The sequence below is a fragment of the Echinops telfairi genome, unplaced genomic scaffold (genome assembly GCF_000313985.2).
Source record: "Echinops telfairi isolate 266 unplaced genomic scaffold, ASM31398v2 ScPeMD7_7412;HRSCAF=8450, whole genome shotgun sequence".
NCBI lineage: Eukaryota > Metazoa > Chordata > Mammalia > Afrosoricida > Tenrecidae > Echinops > Echinops telfairi.
Window position 1 is genome coordinate 13,749,187 of NW_022111312.1, and position 20,740 is coordinate 13,769,926.

The 20,740-nt window shown below is 40.9% G+C and overlaps 1 protein-coding gene across 4 annotated transcripts in view; it reads right to left on the bottom strand.

Moving 5' to 3' along the window:
• The window catches only part of SBNO1 (strawberry notch homolog 1), a 48,960-nt gene that overhangs the window by 20,032 nt on the left and 8,188 nt on the right, over positions 1-20,740 (bottom strand). For all 4 annotated transcript variants that reach the window (XM_004709611.2, XM_004709610.2, XM_045296679.1 and 1 more), the window contains 16 exons: positions 18,143-18,239; positions 13,421-13,581; positions 12,479-12,612; positions 12,224-12,314; positions 10,797-10,958; positions 9,638-9,773; positions 9,436-9,541; positions 9,156-9,309; positions 8,596-8,778; positions 7,687-7,784; positions 6,147-6,298; positions 4,625-4,819; positions 3,213-3,380; positions 2,961-3,133; positions 2,674-2,805; positions 1,048-1,183 (listed from right to left, as the gene is read on the bottom strand). In XM_004709611.2, coding sequence (XP_004709668.1) covers positions 1,048-1,183; positions 2,674-2,805; positions 2,961-3,133; positions 3,213-3,380; positions 4,625-4,819; positions 6,147-6,298; positions 7,687-7,784; positions 8,596-8,778; positions 9,156-9,309; positions 9,436-9,541; positions 9,638-9,773; positions 10,797-10,958; positions 12,224-12,314; positions 12,479-12,612; positions 13,421-13,581; positions 18,143-18,239 — 2,278 coding nt within the window. The remainder of the gene's footprint in view (positions 1-1,047; positions 1,184-2,673; positions 2,806-2,960; positions 3,134-3,212; positions 3,381-4,624; positions 4,820-6,146; positions 6,299-7,686; positions 7,785-8,595; positions 8,779-9,155; positions 9,310-9,435; positions 9,542-9,637; positions 9,774-10,796; positions 10,959-12,223; positions 12,315-12,478; positions 12,613-13,420; positions 13,582-18,142; positions 18,240-20,740) is intronic.

Consider the following 20,740-nt stretch of genomic DNA (forward strand, 5'->3'; position numbering starts at 1 on the left):
GTAGCTCCGATACGTAGCGATGCAGACAGAAGCGTGTACAGTATGAGCCAATCAGTGGCAGTAATGACAGAGCATGCGCTGTTACGCAAAAACCGCGAAAGAGTGAAGCCGCGGAAGTCGAAGCACAAAGTGGCGAGGGTTCACTGTATACCTTCAAGCCTTTAAGACTCAAGACATTACAGCTTTTGATAGCCGGGCACCATCAGCATTCTTCACCATTGCTAATGCACCTGCTTTGTCTTCAGCGAAAGGGTTGGGAAGGTGAGCATCCTGGAATGCCAGTTTAGTAGTACAAAGTACTCTTGCATTGAGGGAGTACTTGAGTGTAGGCCCAATGTCCATCAGCTACCTTAATACAAAACCTATAAATATATGCACATAGATCTATTTCCCCATCCTCATATATATATTTACAGATGTACATCCCTTTATTTAGACCTCTATAAATGCCCTTTGCCTACAAGTTCTTTCCTCTAGTCCAACTATCATGCTCAGCCTTCATTTGGGTTTCAGTAATTCCTCTGTTACTTTACCCTTGATCGCACCCTACCAAAGACTCCTACACCCTCTTTACCACTCATTTGGATCACTTGTTGTTCCCTTATCCCTGGGTTTACTAACACCGCTTCCTTTCCTCCCACCCCATCAGTCCCATTGTTTTCTTCTCCAGATTGTTCATCCAGTCTATCATGTTGAGAGCTGCTGCTCTACTGGATAGTGACATGAGGAGACATGTGGCCTCCTCAGAGAAACCATGGAGGGGTAACAGGACTCAGAAATAAATGAAGCTGGTGTATCCAAAGATCTACATGGGCAACATTCCCCAGAGATCTGGCAATGGAGTTGAATGTCAGAGATCCCATGCAACCCCCACCATACTGTACACTGTTTTCTCAAGGAGATCATGCTGATTAAATTCAGTAACACCTTAGTCATCCCACATAGTTACAAGAGCTGTTTGGCATTACACCTGATTTCTGACCTCCCCAACAGTTTCCCAGCCTCCTTCCTGTTTTCCTCATGATGGTCAACCCTGTCGGATCTTACCAAACTGCTGAATTGCTCGATCAGCGCTCCAGGGCAATTCCAAAGTCATATGAACTCTTCGCCTTTGATTTTTAGCTCTGCGATCTGCTTGTAAGGAAATACCTGAGCTGGCAGCCTCTGAGATGATGGCAATGTTCTGTATCAAATGCAAGAAACACAGAGTCACAGCTGCTCCAGGTAAGCTAGGTAGGCTAGGACACTAAATGAAACCTTCCAATGAAAAGTCCTCAAGTTCATCTGGCCACGTGGCTGTCCAGGACCAAGACTCCCATTTGCAACTATGTGAGGCCATGTGCACATATATGGGCATGAAACCACCAGTGGGTAATGAATGTGATCTGTGTATGTCGAGGAGTGTCCTGACAAGTAGAGGGCATGTCCTTCTCTACCTCATCACTGGTTCAAAGTCCAACCATCTTGCAACCTCTGGGTCACTTAGAAACGAGGAGTCAAACACATGAAATAACTACGACTGACAAGAACAAACCGAACCGAGACTATAAACCCCTCAAAACTTATATATACTCGAGTAAAGCCGACCCGAATATCAGCCGAGGCACTTAATTTTATCACAAGAACTGCATTAAAAATGTGCTGAAAAACTCAGTTTATACACATGTATATACGGTACATAATTGTTTATAAGATATATATTGTATACATAGAGTAAGATTTTCAAGTCAAACGTCAATCTACCTTATATAAATAATTTCCAAGAGTACAGCCTAAAACTCCTGAGACAAGTATATAAAAAAAGGGTCACTCTCTATCGACAATCTCTAAAACTTACAATATTAGGTTGCATTTCAGAAGGGACCAGTTCCTAGAAAAGGACATCATGCTGGTACAGTAGAGGGTCAGCGAAAAAGAGGAAGGAGCTCAATGAGATGCACTGACACAGTAGTTAGAACAACGTGGAAGCATTGCATTCTATTGTTCAAAGGGTCACTATGAGTTATTACACACTGAGGGCACCTAGCAAGCCAGTTAAAGGCTTACAGCTGTTTTGGCTAGACAAAGAGTCAGATTGGAGAAGCTTTATTTTTTATTAAGTTTACATAACAGAAAGCCTCTGGAGACAATCAGAAGCTCTACATCTGTCAAATACAGAGGTTCCTGGGCATGAATGCCTTTGTTTAAACACCTGAAACAGTAAGAGAAGGTTCAAATCAAACCACACGACTAGGGGCCCCTCACCTACGGCTTAGGGCTCAGAGCTTACACCCAGACATGGTGTTTTTATACAGAAATGTCGAACAGAGCCAGAACCTGCTCAATAAAAACCACATAGTTTCCACTGAGAGAGCAACAGAAGACCAAGACTGTCCTGTCAAAGGCAGAAAGTTTGTGAAACTCAAAAAAATCAGCACAGGTCCCATGGAGTTCCAGCTCTGACAAGTTACACTGTGTTCTGATTAAAAGATTCTAAGTTTCCATAGTTAGCAAGAGCTTCACAGAATTCTATGTGCAATACTGGGCATTAACTGCAGTTTATGGTAAAAAAATGGAAATGTGCGAAACAATCAGTGTTTATTTGCAAAAGAAAAATGCTGCAAAAGTTTAATCAAAACGGAGTATTTCATCCCCTAACCAACTGAGAGTATTTCATCTCCTCCGCAAACATACCTTATCGCCATCCATAAACCTTTGTTTTTCTGTGATATTTAGTATTTCTACAGGCACATCGAGTTCTGATCTTGACTCATAGGAGATGCTTCCATCGTCATTGCTAACAACCCGCCCCTTGCGGCCAGTCATCTGCAAAGGCAAACAGCATCGGTACAGTCAGAGGGGTTGGCTGGGTTGAAGAAAGCTCACTGAAAGCACCCTGAAAGATGCTCACCCTAAGGGCCTGCTAAGTGACCAAGATATATTCGAAAGGAAAGAAGGGCCCAGACCCTTGCCACACTTACCTCAGCAACATTCTCTGGGCCTCCAAGTTCATCAATTAGTTCATCCAGAGTATTGGGAGGGAGGTCCTCTGCTAATTTTTCTAGTTTGTCAAGTAGATCTTTTTTCATCTGCTGGGCCCTCTCCACGGCATCCTGACTTGTTATAAGGCTGCTGCTGCTGCTGTTGCTGTTGGCTGGAAGCAGCACATTGGATAAACGTCAGTACCACACTCACCCATGCCACAGACAAAGCCTTTCCTGCCACACGGATACCTGGTGTGCTGTTAGGAGGCGGCGAAATAACCGGTGTTGATGAAAAACTAGGTCGTTTGGATCCAAGACCAGATGCTAATAAGGCACTTTGGATAGAATCTGGATCTATGCTTTTCTTCTTTTTCTTATCTTTGCTTTTCTTGTGATCTTTCCTGATTAACCAAGGATCTGAAAGTGAAAGTCACCGTGAGTGTCAAAGCATGTGTTAGGATACCACTAATGACTTCTTCAAAGGAATAACCCTTGACTGTTTCATTAATACCACCTGATGATTTGTGGACCATCATCAACTACTGCGGTCCAGCATGCCTGCACCTCCTGGGGGACTGTGTTACAAATACACAAGACCGAGGGCAACACCTCACACTCATGTGTCAAACTTCCAGAAGACAAGTTTGGCACCTGCCACCAAACAGAATCCCCAAGGATCATTTGCACTCCACCACAAAGAAAAGTTTTCTGCCCACATGGAAGCAGCCACCAACCTGTGTGATCATGAGATGTCGATGGGATCAGATGATCAGGCATCAGATACCATGGACAAAAAATCCTATCAATGTGAATGAGAGGGACTGAAGTGTGAAGACCCAAAGCCTATCTGTAGACAATTGGACATCCCCTTATAGAAGGGTCACAAGGAAGAGCGGAGCCAGTCAGGGTGCAGTACAGCACCGATGAAATATACAACTTTCCTCTAGTTCTTTAATGTCCCTCCCCCATCCCCCACTATCATGACCGGATTTCTACCTTACAAATCCGACTAGACCAGAGCAGCATGTACACTGACTGGTACAAATAAGAGCCAGAAACAGGGAATCCAGGACAGATTAACCCCCTCGGGGCCAATAATGAGAGTAGTGATACCTTGAGACTAAATGGAAGGTGAGGGGAGGAGAAAGGGGGAACGGACTACAATGATCTACATGTAACCCCTTCCAGGGGGGATGGACAACAAAAAAGTGGGTGAAGGGAAACAGTGGGCGGTGTAAGACACGGAAAAAAAAATTATAAATTGTCAAGGGTTCTTGAGGGAGGGAGGGTGTGGGGCAGGGGGAGAAAATGAGCTGACACAAGGATTTAAGTAGAAAGAAAATGTTTTGAAAATGATGATGGCAACATATGTACAACTGTGCTTGACATGATGGATAGATGGATGCTAAGAGCTGTACGATCCCCCAATAAAATTATTTAAAGTAAATAAATAAAAATAAAAGTTTTTCTTTTTTAATTAATCATTTTATTGGGTGCTCTTACAAATATGTCTAACAATCCATATTTCAATGAGATCAAGCATAATTATACAATTTGTTGCTACTCAAAAAAAGCTTTTCAAATACCCCATCTAAGCTCTAATGCACTGAGCCCCTGCCTGCCTGCTTTCTCCCTGATACCTACTATTCAGGTGAACTTACCATCTTCATCGTCCTCACTAGACTCATCTCTAAACGGGTTGAAATCGTCATCATCTCCAGAACTCATGTTCTTAGAGCTCTCGTAGTCACTTTCATTATCTGAGGCATCAGACTCACTGCCACTGTCATCAGAACTGCTACCAGTAAGGCCGCCCACTTTTCGTGCTTTCTTGGCTTCTCGAGTTATTTCTTCACCTGCCACCAAAACCAAACAGGAGGCTCAGACACACTGATTCTAACGATTCAATCAAGATATCAAGTTTAGCTCTGGAGTTCCTTCAGGACATAGTCAATTATTCCTGACAAAGTAGATACATTAAGGACAGACGCAAAACTCACTGTGAGTGTACAAGTCCTATAAAATAAATCCTAGAGGAAGATAGCTCGTTAAAAAAAAATGATTCTAGAGACAAGGGTTGTAATAGAATCCACAAAATACTGGTCATAGAGTAATTATATAGCAGGCTGTGAGAAGACATCTAATAATTGCGTTAAGTATAGGCAAAATGATAACAGCGTGGGAAACCCTATGAAGCACTTGTACTGTTACACAGGGTCACCAGAAGTCAGAATGGACATGAATGCTTAGGAAACTCAATTCATGAAGCTTCATTTTTAAAGGCCACCCAAATAAGGTGTTAATTTGAATGATCGTATTTAATATTCAGAAATGATGTGGAATGAAAAAAAATTAAGACAAATGCATAAACATTTTATCTATCAACAAAAGTGAGAATGAAACTCAGAAAAGGAAGACAGAATGATATGACCAATCTAAGATACCACTGATTCTAAGGTGCACATTATTTTACTCCATTAAAAAAAAATACCCATAAAACTGTGATAGCCAAGTCAATTTAGGTATATTAAAAACGTGACCACATGTAAGAATATCTTTTTTTTTTTTTTTTTTAAGAATATCTTTTTAGGAGGAATAAAGTGAGGTCAAAGCACAAGCATTCCGTTGAAAACTTCAAACACCTCAAAAAAATAAAGAAAAAACTTTCATACACAGAAGAATGTGATCTTTGCCATCTAATGCACAAAACCACCATTTTACAGAAAGTGCAAGAAAAATCTCGGCATCAACGAGACACCAACACAGGTGTGTCTCAGGAACACTTCAAGGGAACACTTAGGCTAATGATTCACAAGCACAATCCTCAATGAAGAGCACAACACCCACTCTGGGTGGAAGGGCAACTTTGACCAGAGACCCAGGTTTTAGTCCCCACATAAACTGCATAAAGCCTGGCAAATTCCTCAACGTCTTCTGTGGCAGCTTCTTTTCTCCACAGACCTGGAAATCTGAGATCTAATTTCATTTGGTACGTTAAGTGATACAGCACATGACAAGTGCTTGCTGTAGTGCCAAGCACCAATGACTCAAGCTCTCCTTCACACAGGGCTTTCAGTGTATAGTCAACAGTAAGGACTGACATAAAAAATGGGCAACCACCTGCCTAATTCAACGAGGGCACTTCTTTCCCTGAATGTAGCGAGCGACAAAAAAATTACTCACCTTTCCGCTTCTTTATTTTGTTTTCTTTACAGGGACTATCTCTTGGTGAACTGTTGTTACTTGGAGCCGTCAGATCGATTCCCAGCAAACTATAAAGTTTTTTCCTGTCTGGAGCAGGGAAGTGCTTTTCAATGAGTGATTGCAACACTCCTCTGTGAGTGAGAAACACGCAGTGAAGTTAGTGGACTCTGTACAGAATAAAACATTCTAACATCTTAATAAATGTGCTCTGAAAAATTTAACTCCCATCATCCACCCACTTCCATCATGCCAATTCTGTGTCAAAGCAACCCTGTCAGAGCTAAACTGCCAGCATAGGCTTCAAAGGCAAAATCTTCTTGCGAATCTTTACAAAAGCCTATTTCCTCATTTTGCTACCACATGGCAGATGGCAGATTTGAACTGCAGTTAGCAGCTTAATAATAAGCCTCTATGCAACCACTAAGGCTGGTCATCTTACATGTTTTTCCTTAGCCTCACCTGTCCGGCATGAGAATAGAGCCACATGCACAGTGCCAAGATTGCCTAGTAGCTGTTAAAGAAGTGCACAGGAAGCTAATTTTAGTCATCTAGCTTATCTACACCAAGACATCATTTCTGTATGTAACGCATGAGAAGTTTTGCAGCCCCCATCAAGTGAAGTCTTTGAATTCTGGTGTCTGCAGTGTTCTGGATTCTCCTGGCACATATGTTTGGGCACACCAGCTGAGAAAGGTGACAGAAAGGTGTCACTAGTGGTTAAATGGGACAGGACAGTTTGGGGCACTCTTTTTTTTTTAATCGTTTTATTAGGGGCTCATAGGACTCTTATCACAATCTATACATACATCGTGTAAAGCACATTTGTACATTCATTGCCCTCATCATTCTCAAAACATTTGCTCTCCACTTAAGCCCCGAGCATCAGGTCCTCATTTTTCCTCCTCCCTCATAAGCCCTCGATAATTTATAAATTGTTTACTTTGTCATGTCGGGGGCACTCATTACAATGAAACAGACTCGTAGGTAGGTGAATGTCTGGCTTTTCAGAGCAGTTTCCAAGGGAGCCACCTGAACACATGCCCTGCGGCAACAGCGTGGAGGCAAAGGCTCATTTGCTACTTTTCCCCTGAGTTAAAAGTGACTGTTTAGACAAACATACTTGGGAAAAAAACAACTTAAGACATTAGGGTGGGGAAAAAGACATTTTTTAGAAGGCTTCCTGCATAGCTCATAAATATTCCCAAAGTCTTTATTCAGCACTATGACTGGGCCAAACTGGTTTCTGCTCTTCCGGATAAGGGCCTTTTACAAGCGGCACTTGCTCACACACTGTGTAACCCACTAAGATTAACCCAATAAAAACACTTAGCCACAGAGGACTGTGAGGTCCCTGGCTCCTGGTTTCCAACCAATGGAACTGCATCCTGGAACAGTTAAGAGGGTAGACTGTAGACACCAAGATGGTGATATCTCTGAAAAGTTATAGAGGCACAGGACAAGGTTTGCCGCTAGCTAAAGTCAATTTTCTAAGTAAAATCTCAAAATCAAAACACATTACTTGGCAGTTGAAACAAAATCATTCAATTCTCCTCCACCCTCTTCCAGGGCTTCTAACGTCCTGGCTTCTCCAGTAGACTGCAGGCCAATTACGACACACTAAAGCAGAGAGGAAGCATGAGAGTGGTAAGTCACAAACACCGAAGAGCAAAATTTGGGATCGTAGGGTACGCACACATACACTAGAAATTAAATGTTCTCAGGAGGGATCAAAACATTTCCCACCAATTTTTTTATTCTAATATTAGGTGAGAAGTTTGCATTTCACATCATCAACTTTGATTCAACAATTTAAACTACCCATCAAAGTCTGCTTACCCTTCACTGGCTCCTTGATTTTTCTTCTCCAACTGTGTGGACTGCTATCTTCCATCTACCCAAATTAACACTTCCTTCCCTCCCTTACCCTCTCCTTGAAAAATCTTTTCAGTTAGAAAAAAAAAGATTATAGCAGGAAAAAAAACCTGAAGCCTCACGGAGCTGACATCATTTTGTGATCCAAATACCATATACCATGCATAACCCGAGTTTTTCAGCACATTTTTAATGTAGTTTTTGTGGTAAAATTAGGTGCCTCGGCTAATATTCGGGTCGGCTTATACTCCAGTATATACCGCAGTTTAAATTCACAAATAAGAAAAAAACTAAGCTTCCAGGTATAATTAGCGGTTACATCTATGGATGGAAAAACTATACAAATGTTTACTTCTTCACATTTTGCTTTATATAAGTTCCCTATAGATAAATGTAGTGCCATTTTTAAAGTCCTTCCCCACAAAACAGTCTGATTACGTTATTACTTTTACAGCTTCCTTTAGAATGTCCAGGCTTTAGAAATAGAAAGCCTCAATGCTCCCAGAGAATAAACCACCCAAGAATACCTCTGTCAATATCCTCTTCAACAACTTACTTTCCCATTCTTAATTTCTTCTCGAGCCAGTTGCACAACCCTTTTAACTTTGGATGCTATACACAAGTATTTGAAAAACCTCTGGTGTGCAGACCAGAACTGGCCCCACATGGATTTCTTCATCCGCTGCTCAGCATCAATCAGATCTGCCGCTTGCTGAAATCGCTCTCTGGCAATCACCCACTGCAGAGGCAAAAGCACATTTATATGGTTTATCTTTGAGTGGGAGCTAACAAAATAGGACACTTCAACTACAATAATGGAAAGTGCACAACTGAAGCTGTAACACTGATGTAATAGGGCAACTGTAAAAAAAGTGTTCTTAACTGAGTTAGCCTTTTTCAAAAACAGTTCCATTGTGATTTTAATAATGATGCACCTGAAATAAATGGTTCTTTCTATCAATTACTTTAACACAATGGAAACCTGGAAAGCACTATTCAAAATGACGAGTTCCACTATCAGAAATGTAGTCTGAAGACTTCACATTGGATAAAACTGACTCACAGGTATGACTGGGTACATTAAAGCAACAAGGAATTAAAGAAAACCACTCTCACCAGCTTGACTGCTTTGTTATACATTTTGACATAGCTCTGAGAGAGAAGAACTTCCTCAATTTTGAAGGTCACTCCAGTAAAGCTCAGCTGCCGAGCAATGTACATCCCTCTGAGTTTCATATCCATAGCAACAATTTCCATGGCACCAACACCTCTGAATAAAATTAAAACAGAGAGAGACTATCATTAAATACGGTAGGGCTCACGCTTAGTGAGGCAAACTGATCAAAAGCATCTTTAAACTGCCACTGGAAACAAGGAGGGCCAGAATGAGCATTACCTCCGCTCTACTGCTTGAATAAAATCACTGAATTCCCTAAAAGGGGTCCCTTCACCCCATATTCCAAGTCGGTTCATATAGGCCATGTTGCGAGGCTCAGATGCACCTGGGGGTGGGGAGAAAGTCCCAAGATGAAGCATTCTGGCTGAAGAAATCTTGAAATGACCCTCCTGAACAGACAGACACATGACCACTTACTTACCAGTAGCACTGGCATACACAACCCTGGCTTTCGGCAGTTTATTCTGAAGCTCCAAGACTGCCAAACCTGTCTTAGTTGGCTTTGAAGACCCAACAGGACATAAATTCTTTGCTTTATGACACTCATCAAACACGATCTGCATGAAATGAGTTATGGAAATGCCAACTTTCAGGAAGCAGTCACTTTTACTTCTCTGAGGCCTTGGAAACACATCCAAGTTCTGAAGAGAGGTGGCCTTGGGGAAATATCCAAGAGGGCTGAAAAGCACCCAGCTGATAATAATCTCTAGGAATCAATTTGATAAAACACACCCATCATCCAAACCTCAATTTTGTCAAAGTTGAAACATTTTGCTCTACTTGCCTCAAATTCTTTTCACTAAGCTTATTAACAACAGCTAATGAGGTCTTCTGGGCGCCTGTCCTTGCCCTACTTCCCTTTTCTTGGTCCAGAGTACTGACTGAGCATGGGAGGCCTTAAAATAGAAGTGGAATGGTTCGTTAGGACAGAGAAAAGGGCCCAGAGCATTGCACCACAAACTGCCCGCCACGCAAGCCAACGTGGCAACTCTCGGTAGAAGGGACACATACACACTTGAGCAGCTTTTGCCTGGCCCACGTCAGCAAGTGTATCTGTGAGAAGTCACTTTGGCAAGTGCCAATGCAATAATTTTCCTTCCCTTAAGTCTTCTCAAGTGTTCTACTATGAAAATATACAGTGTGAGTCCTCAATAAAGGAATATGGAATTGAGCATCTCCCATACCGTTACTATCTTACTATGTCAGGAACTTATTTCCTAATGTGCTACAGAGGTCCTAAGAAGCCTTATTGGTGCGGTGGCTAAGCACTTAGCTTTTATGCTGAAGGCCAGCTACTTTGTCGGAGCAATATGAGGCAGTACGAGGCGGCCCGGGCCCTCCAAGGGCCCTTCTACTTCTCCTACGTACAGGATTGCTTACTGAGTGGAACCAACATGACTGTGACAAGTTTTTATTGTGTTGATAGTGACAGGATAGAATCAATTTCCCACTGTCCCTCTGTAGTCATTAAAACGCTCAGCTTAGACATTTGTTTATTTCAAGGCTTCTGCTTTCCAAAAGTTTACTTAAATGATTTTCTAAAAAATATCCCCAAACACAACATTTGTTGCAAAGGATACAACTCCATCGAAGTCATCTCCGCACCAATGTAGTAGTTGTTTTAAACGAGTTTTGTATTTCCCACCAGACTGACTTTCGCCAATAAGGGAAGAATAGGTAGCAAAGATGACACCCTTTTTGACACTGCCATTATGTTTAGAAGAAATTTTTCCATATTTAAACTGAAATAGAAAACAAAGGAATTTCATGAACATGACTTTCTTAAATGTTTCCAATACAGCAGAAAAGCTTCTACAGCAAGAACTTTGTTTAAACCTGCTTGGTCTTTGGTAGGCTTCTTGAGAAATAAAAATATCTGCTAAAGATTATTGACTAAATTTCTCCGACATGTCGATTTATACCTCTGCATGGCATAGAGAGCCAGCTTTCACTATACCAAAGTCTCAAAACCAAAAAACCAAACTCACGAGTAAATTGACTCGTAGTGACCCAATACTGCCCTCAGTAAACTGACTCATAGTGACCCAATGAGAAAAAAAAAGATGACAATTTTTACAGAAACTCAGCTATTTGAAAATAGGGTGAAGGGGCACACTATTTTATCTAGAAGCATTTATTATGCACCTACTCAGAGCAGGTCTTCCTAACACAATTTTGAGGAAGTTAGCAGTAAGAAATACGAAGAATAACTGAGACGTTCTTTTTCAGAGCATGTCTAGGTGCAATTTACATATTCGTAGGTCTTTAACAGTTTGTGACCAAGCAAGACAGGCACTATAACTACCAACTCACTCAGAGATCATGCCCGAAACAGCACAAAAGATCCACCACACTGACCAGCCCAAGGGTCACAGTAAAGAGCAAATTATCCTTCATGCAAAAGGGGTCGTGGGGAGTCACCTGCAGGGGCCCTGGGTACCATAGGGGTTAAAATAAAGACTTGCCAAGTGAATATTAAGATTCTAATCACAGTAAAAGCTCTTTTTAGGTGAAAGTTTACAAAACAAAGCAAATTTCCTTTCAATGGCTTGTACACATTTCGCTTTTACTGAGATGCATATACTTCTCTACTGCTCATTTGAACACAAGCTCAAGAACTAGTCATATGTCTGTAGTATGTAGACAGACATCTCTAAACTACTCCCCAAAGCACAGCCCAATTCTCTACATGTGAATGATGCACCCTTTCCAGGCACACTCGTCAGTTTAACGGAGTTACCTGCATGAAATTATTTCAGAGGCAAAAAGCAAAATAAAGCTGACAGCGCAGGGACCAGGATGATTTTGTGTGCTGCTTATAGCACTTCCTCTCACTTTGGTGACACATGGTAAATGTAGGCACAACAAAAAGTTACCTATTTTTCTTGGAGTAACTCCTAGCCTCACTCACAATCAATCACCCTCTGAAGTAGTAACTACGACTATTTCCAGATCACAGATGAATCAGTACTTACTGAGGGACCAACTGAAGAGAATGTCTCCATACCTTATTTAATGAGTGGACCAAAATGTTCTTTGCGCCAATATCCCGCAAGTCTCTTTCTGCATCATACTTTAAGTCATTTGAAACACTGAACCTGTCACCAAAATAATAGATAAGAATTCCATCCTAGCACAATCTGGGAATAATGACAAATCTTAGCATTTAAAAAAAACCTGACCAACTCACTCAAACCCATTCCGCAGAAACAGAAGTGGTTATCATATCCAGACATTTCCATAGCCCGGCCCTCACCCTTACCACAGTGCTCTTTTCCTACTGAGCAAGTAATTTTCATAGATGATGCCGGCGATGGTCCGCCCCTTTCCTACACCAGCACCGTCCCCAATTAAGAAGCCAGCTCGATCTCCATTTGGTAAGAATGTTTCATGTTGCTGAAAAAGAAAGCATCTTTCAGGTATTTTGTCATCAGTCTTCTGAACAATGCTTTAAGAATGTTAACACTATTTTTATAGCAACACGCAAAGATAGTTTTCTGGATGGATACGTTCTATATCCCCTTTTGGTTACCTCCACACAACACCCCCAGGTAGCTAAAGTTAGCAAACGAGTAAGCATTCTCCCATGTCTTTTTCTGGCGCCTAAATAATCAAATACTACAAAAACGTGTTTGTTGTGGTACAATATACAAATGACTTGCCATTTCAATCACTTGTGAGTGTACTAGTCTAACAGTCAACTTCACCATACCAGATACAAAAGTCCACACCAGGTAAATATGAGGGGTGGTTGGCTGGCTATCATAGCGCTGTCTTAAAAGGCTGCAGCATGTTACAGTAACAGCACAATGCATTCAAACAACTCCCCAAAAGTGTGGGCAAGAAAAATCTTTCTTAGTTTTCACCCCCTGGAGAAAAACTGTTAACAAATATCCTTATCCTTATATATGTTCTCATAGAACGGTTTTATGGAATAAATTTCGAGGCTTAAACTTGTGAGATCAAAGGAATTAGGTATTTCTCACCCAGTGAATTACAATGAAATGACATTTCTCTAGAAGTACATTCTTCACAGCCATGCTGTCTTCCTTTATTTTCAAACCTTAAAACTTCTACGAAGCGTTCACAAATTGTTCACGCAAAGACAAATAATTTTGACTTAAATAAACTATTTTGCATGGACTTAGATGAAATGATAAAGACTGAAGTACAAGTATGATAAATTTGAAACATTTCTGCCTACCTGAGCAGCATATGTAATTGCTTCAAGTTGTAATGCCGATAACCAACCATTGTCAATGGTTTCTTCAGATATGGATGTTTTGTACCAAACATCTGGAGGAGTAACGCTGGATAAAGAGCTAGTTTCCACAACAGCATCAGGGTGACGTAGACCAATTTTTACTAAATGAAAAATTAAATGTATCCGGTGTTATTTTAAGTAACTTTCCCAATTTTACTACAAGATACAATATTTTTCTTTCTATGACAGAAAAATGTGATCGGTGAATTAACTATATTCTTGTGGTATGCTATAAAAATGGAGCCTGGGTGGCAAAAGACCAGCTGCACTGTAAGAAAAAGATGAGGCTTTCTACTTCCACAAAACAGTCAGTATTCATAAAGTTTAAGGTGATAAATTTACCACCTTATGTATTGTTTTTAAAAAGGATCAGGGAGAGGAGGAAATGAACTGATATCAAATAGAAAGAAATGTTTTGAAAATTATGGCAACGTATGTACAAAGGTGCTTGATACAATTGATATATGGATTGCTGTTTGAGCCCCCAATGAAACGATTTATAAAAAGTACAATGCCATCTGTGTAAAATGGATGGATATAGAAAAACACCAACTTTATTCATATTATCTGAATCTCCCCTACAGATCATAATCCTAAAGATACTATTTGAATTATTTTCTTAATTCAGTGAAACAGCATGCATTATGATTGTTTTTACCTTGAAAAATACCAACTATTAAATTAAAGAGCAAGTGACTTCCTGTATTTTCCATTGTGAACCACTGAAGAGGATGGGCCAAAGGGTTCAGGGTCACCTTGCTGTTTTCATAACTGCTGTAAAAGCTCCAAAGCAGCCAGACAATAAACAAATGGGCAAGCTAAGTTTCAATAAAGTTTTATTTACAAAATCAGTAAAGGATGGAATCTACTGACTTTTGGTATAAAGGACCTTGGATAAACTCTGTTGTTTTGTGAAAATAATTCTTTTAATTATGGGAGTAGGGAGGGAATAGCGTAATCAAATTTCAACTACTACATCCTACCATTCACTTTATTTTTAAAACCATTTTATTGGGGGCTCTCATAACATTCCACACATCAATTGTATCAAGCATATTTGCACATATGTTGACATCATTTTCTAAACATTAATTTCGAATTGAGCCCTTGACTTTGATTCTCTTTTAATACCAGTAACTACTTCCTGTTGAGTTAGTTCTGACTCAAGAGACCCCATTTGTGTCAGTGTAGAGTGTCCTCTGGGTTGTTTTTTTTTTAATCATTTTATTGGGGTCTCATACAACTCATCACAATCCATACACACATCAATTGTATAAAGCACATTTGTACATTTATTACCCTCACCATTCTCAAAACATTTGCTCTCCACCTACCATTCACTTTAAATAACCAAAATACTAAGGGAGCTTGAGGGTCATACACAGTTGGTAAACAAACATTTTAATTTTTAAATGCTACTATTTGTGCCTTCTTACAGAGACCTTTAGCATACAAATGACAAAAATGCCAGGCATTAAAACTAAAGTCAATACCACTGAGTCGATTTCAACTCATAGCAACCTTATAGGGCCTCTAGAGTACAACTGCCCCTGTGGGTTTCCAAGACTATAAATCTTACAGGAGTAGAAAAGTTCACCTTTCTCCTAAAGAAAAGCTGAGGGGTTTTAAACTGCTCATCTTGTGATTAGCAGCCCAATGCATAATCCACTACACCACCAGGACTCCCTAATTCTAGGCATATAGTTATTTAATTTGATTGCTCCCATATAACAATGAAAATTTTTCAGTAAGAATAAAAAACTAAAAAAAAAAAAAAAAGAATAAAAAACTATTAATTTATAACTAAAATAAATAAACCTTAGTGCTTATACAAAAGGCAGAAGTTTAAGTGAGAAACAGTGGCCTCAAACAGCACAAGTTGTTTAAGGGTTAAGGTGCTAATTTTGATAAAAATTGTTTTAGATAAGCTTAAAGTATAGAGCCCCAGTGGTATGGTGGTTATGAGTTAGGTAGTGATCTGTATGGTTGGCCGTTCGAAACCACCTGCAGTTCCTTGGGAAAAAGACTGGGCTTTCTATTCCCATAAACTATTACAGTCTTGGAAACCCACAGGGGGTTTGCTACAAATCAGCATTGACTCAATGGCAAGGAGTTTGGTTTTGGCTTGGTATATAGTTAAGATACATTTTGTTACCATGAAACACACCTCATGACATGGAAGGATAGTCACAAAAGGACAACTACTGTACTGAGTCCACTGCTGTAGGGACAAGCAACAGGACACGCACAAGCTCAGGCTTGCAGGGCTTCCGGTCTACTGGCCAGTGTCCAGACAGCCTGGTAGACCCTGACTGGTGACAATGCACCATGCACCGTCCTTTCCAAGGGTGTATCTTGAAGGTCACTTTGATGGAGAACCTCTAGTGCTATGGTTCTCAACCTTCCTAACGCCGCGACCCTTTCCTCATGTTGTGGTGACCCCCAACCATAAAATTATTTTTGTTGCTATTTCATAACTGTAATTTTGCTACTGTTAGGAATCGGGCAACCCCCGTGAAAGGGTCATTCGAACCCCAAAGGGGTCACAACCCACAGGTTGAGAACCTCTGGATTAGTGGCTACCATGCAAAGCTATGAAGAGGTCCTCCCAGGCAGATAGACACCCTCATCAGAGAGATGAGAGATACTGATGGGAGAAAGTCAAGTCAGGAGAGGGGAAAGGGAGCAGACACATCTGGGAGAAGACAAGTGCAGGCCTGTTTGCAGAAAAATGGGAAAAACCAACTTGTGTGTGTGTGTGTGTGTGTGAGTGAATTACTAAGAACACTTTTAAGATATGCACATAAAAGGCACATTGGCCCGTTTCTGTATACCAGCTGGGGATCCTAGCCAAGTGCTTTAGAACACTGGGGCATTAAAGTCTGGGTCTTCAAGGGGCACAACATGATCCAAAGGCCATAACAGAAGGATTCAAGGTAGAAACTACACTAGATGACCTAGACTCTACCTCAAACACACCTGTAACCCAAGAACTTAAGACTGAAATTACATGGTGTGTGAAGTACGGAACAGCTACACCAAGAGTATTAAATTTTTGGTAGGCAGACCAACACTGACTTAGCACATCAATCAATGCCCTACTTGCTGTATTAAGATATGTATTACTCTGGCAGAGCTGTGATTGACATCGTCAGTGAATATTATTATAAATTTTGCCTAAACCAACTCTCATTGTCTGTGTAAATTAAGCCCAGCCATGTAAGGATTTATTCTACACAAGTGAATAATGAATGCAATAATTGCGATACATAGGTGGCCTACACTGGTTCAATCTCCCTCTTTCAACACGGTTTTAAAAATTAGTACCATGGGCTAATCAATGACACTATTAACACACGATCCTTACTGTCCAGCGAGATGACTGCTAACATTCTCTACCATAAATTAACAAGGAGGTCTCTAAAGAGAGCAAAGGCAGGTAATAAAACTTAAATCCAGGGATGGATTTGGAGCTTACACTTAATCCTAGCTCCAATCTAAAAACAATTAATTCTTACAACATGGCCCTGCTTGATACTCACCCTCATGAAGGGAACATAGAAGATATGGGTGTTATAACAAAGTATGGTGAAGAAATTAGATGGTGCCCAGCTATCAGATGGAAGAAGCACACCAACATCCATGACTCAAGGATTACAAATGATATAATCCAAAGCCGAAGGAGAGAATAGTTAACAGAGGTTAAATTGGGAGAGTCTAGTTTGCAGAAGGCTACGGGTGAGAGCTGACGCCCAAGATACATTTTCAAAATCTACACAGGATATAAGCCTTTGGTGATTTCCCTCTATCCATAATTGAGAGATGGGAATAAACTGATTAAAAAAACAAAGAGTAATGGAGATGTGACTATAGGAGATTAAAATGATAAACCTGACCCGAACAGTTAAAAAACCTTGTCACTTGATCCCCTACTCTGATACACTTTGGACTAGATCTCGTTTTCATTATTTTTAGTCCTGTCCCCCCACCTCCTTCATTTTGGGGTTTGTCACTGATGTATTTTTGTCATTGTGGGTAGCCCTCCTGAATTTTTTTGTTTGTTTTTCTGTATATAAAATCCAGGATTGACAAACCTATGGAGACAACAAGTAGAATATGGGTTCCTGGGGAGGAGAGATGGGTATGGTAAGGGAGGGGTAAATGAGCAGATAAGAAGTTCAAGGAAGAAAATGTTTTGAAATCTATTATAGTAGCAATTATACAATACTATTTAATGTGAGTAAATTATGGAATGGTTATTATATCTGTAATTGCTCCTAATAAATTTTTTGGGGGGGAGGAGATAACATTCATTATTCACATGTCTATAATTCACTAAGATTTTAGAAGCATTTCTCATTGGAACAAAATGAACTTGAAACCGAACAAAATCCAAACAGGTTATCTCCATTTAAGAATTCTAAAGTCAGGGGTCGGGGGAGGTGGTGGGGGAGGAGATAGAACTTTCAATGATATATTTTTAAACACATTAGCTGATGTTTTTATCATAAGATTCATACTGGTCAAATCCTAACCTGAATTTCCCCTATGAAATCTTGGAAGCCCCCACATTTGTAATAGTGTACACCCATGTGGGGCAGGGGAGTGTGTGAGGTTTATATTTATTTTGCTAAGTCCCACACCACATACATACATACATACATTTTATTGGCATATATTCTGCATAGGTTTCCGCGTGACCCATTTCTTCTTCATCTTCCTCCTCCGGTTCATCATCTTCTTTTACAACAGGGACTTTCTAAAACACAGACAGAGCAGAATGGACCCAAAAACCAGAGACCACAGGCTGAGCCCAAACCCAGAGTAACTCTTACATAGGCACAACCCCAATTCTATGGGAAGCATGACAGACCACTTCAACACACCCAGAAATCTAGGTCACATATGCAGGGCCCCCTCTGTCCATGGCAAGCAGAGTATCCACACCTAACTCTCATCTCCACTTTCTGCCAGCAGCCACCACCATCTCCAGCTACTTTCCCCTTCAATACTGCCCAATTTCCTGTCTGACATCCCAAATTCTCTCCAGCCAGGGTGACTACAACCCCAGGACGGCAAACATCAAGGTATGGGGAGAAGAGGTGTGTTGGCCTCACCCCATGAGCCAGGTTCACAGGATTCTCCTTGCTGAGCACCCCTCCCCATCTGTGTTTTCCTTCCCACCAATCCTGAAGCCCGAATCCCAAACGACACTGGAATTCAAGGGGTCATTTTTTACCAACACTGCTTCAGCAATAATATATAGATTTCAGCACGTTAAAGACCAAAATTTGGAGGCTAAAACAACACAGGAATAAATGCAGTCTGTCCAGACAAAGCAGGACAAACTGAGTGAATGGTCACCAAATTCATATGCTCCTTTATATTTCTCCATTACTCTTAAAAAGGTCAAACTTCGTAGTTGCCTGAAATGAAATTTTAAAAATAAGATGTTGCACAGGTCTTCACTACCAGAAAACCATTTTAAAAAGCTCCTGACTGGCGAACCTTACTCATGGAAGAGTCTAGACAGAGGAAGACTGGCAGAGGCAAACTGGCCCTCCCTTTACTGACTGACCTAGGAGTCTAGAACAGAATAAGCTGCACAAATGCTCAATACGTGTAGAAAGACAACAGCAACCCCTGAGAAAGTTAGAATGTTATCATGATTATCTTAAAATGAGACCCCCAACTCCAGAAAACGAGAGACAAAATGGGACTGGCCAAAGAAACAGACTAGAAATACCAATTCAGCCACAATTCAATTGTGCATCCTTGGACACAGGACTAGAATTTTCAATCCCACCACTCTAACCTATCCTCCTTATTTCCCTTATCAACAAGGAATGCTATCCTAAGATAACTACCCTTTTCTGTCCCTTTCTGACATTCTTCCCCTTCTTACCCCGACAGGAAAATCTGGCTGTTTGGAACATCAGAGTCTCTCACAATCTAGAAACCACCCAGGTAGTTATTTCTAAATCAGTGAAACCAGCAGGATGTGAAACAGCACCTGATTCTAACCTGTGGGTCCAGGGGACATTGGGGGTGAGAAGCTGTGATCAATGGGATCAGGATCAAAGTCAGTTCCAGTGAGGTTTTAAGAGGTAGGAAATGTGGTTGTGCTCAAGGAGCTTTTTTAATAGACTCTGGATGTCAGGGCTTTTATGTGTAAGCAACAAAATCAAGATTTTTCAAAATACTGTTCATGTCAAACAAAACAGACCGATCGCCTGGTTTAGGCTGCCAGTTGGCAATTTCTGACAGTCATTTCCTAACTTCAAGGACAACACAGAGCTTTGGGTACACTATAGGGCAAGAGTTTCATGGGCTGTACTGAGAAGGCCAGCACAATGTGAGTTGTCTTCAGAAAGTTCATGGAAAGGCCCCTATCTTTTCATTATTTTCCCACTAACTTTTGGAAGATTCCTGAAATATTACGGTGTTTGAAGAAAAATGTATTCTGATGTCTCCAGAAACACAACTCCCAAAGCACTTCAGCACACAAGCATCCCATCAGCTGGGCACTGCCAGCACCGACTTCTGTTCCCCCGCACAACTTCAGTGTGAGAGGCTCTTATAGAACATGCAGCCTCCAGCTCCACATCCTGGCACGCCTTCAAGATGGTTCTGTGCAGTCATATCTTAATTCCTTCCCAAAACTTCACCCTTTAGCAGTTCCCCTTACAAACACCCCAGTTTAGCCTCTTATTACATCCCTTCTGGATTATTTACTCAACTTCTAGCCTGTCCATCTTACCGTCCCCCCTACACCCCCAGCCATGCAAAATCTCAAACAGGCCACTTCCCTCCTAAGACTGCTCATGAATGGCACACAAGTCCAAAGTTGTTCAGTTCTGCTATCTTAACAGAACCAGGATCTATCGTTCTAACGTGTTCTCTAGGCAAAGTATCCTGGCTTTTGTCACCTGAGCAGCAGTCCCACCTCTGTGCCCATGCATCAGCTCTCTCCCTAAAGTGCTCTTTTCCAAGGTTCTCCATATTCAAAACCAAAGCAGCCTTATACTTCCATAAAATCATATCTACCCAGGCTATTCTGGGTCCCAGAGACCTCACTTCCTTACAAACGCATAACCTGTATTATGAGGAACATACTGTACTTTGGACATACATCATGTAATTACTTAACCCACATGGTTGGTAAATGTCATGGAAACCATGCAGTACATTTCTTGTAATAACTCAATACAGTGAGTATGCATACCAAACAAGCCATTAAGTAAATGTACTCAATCAAAT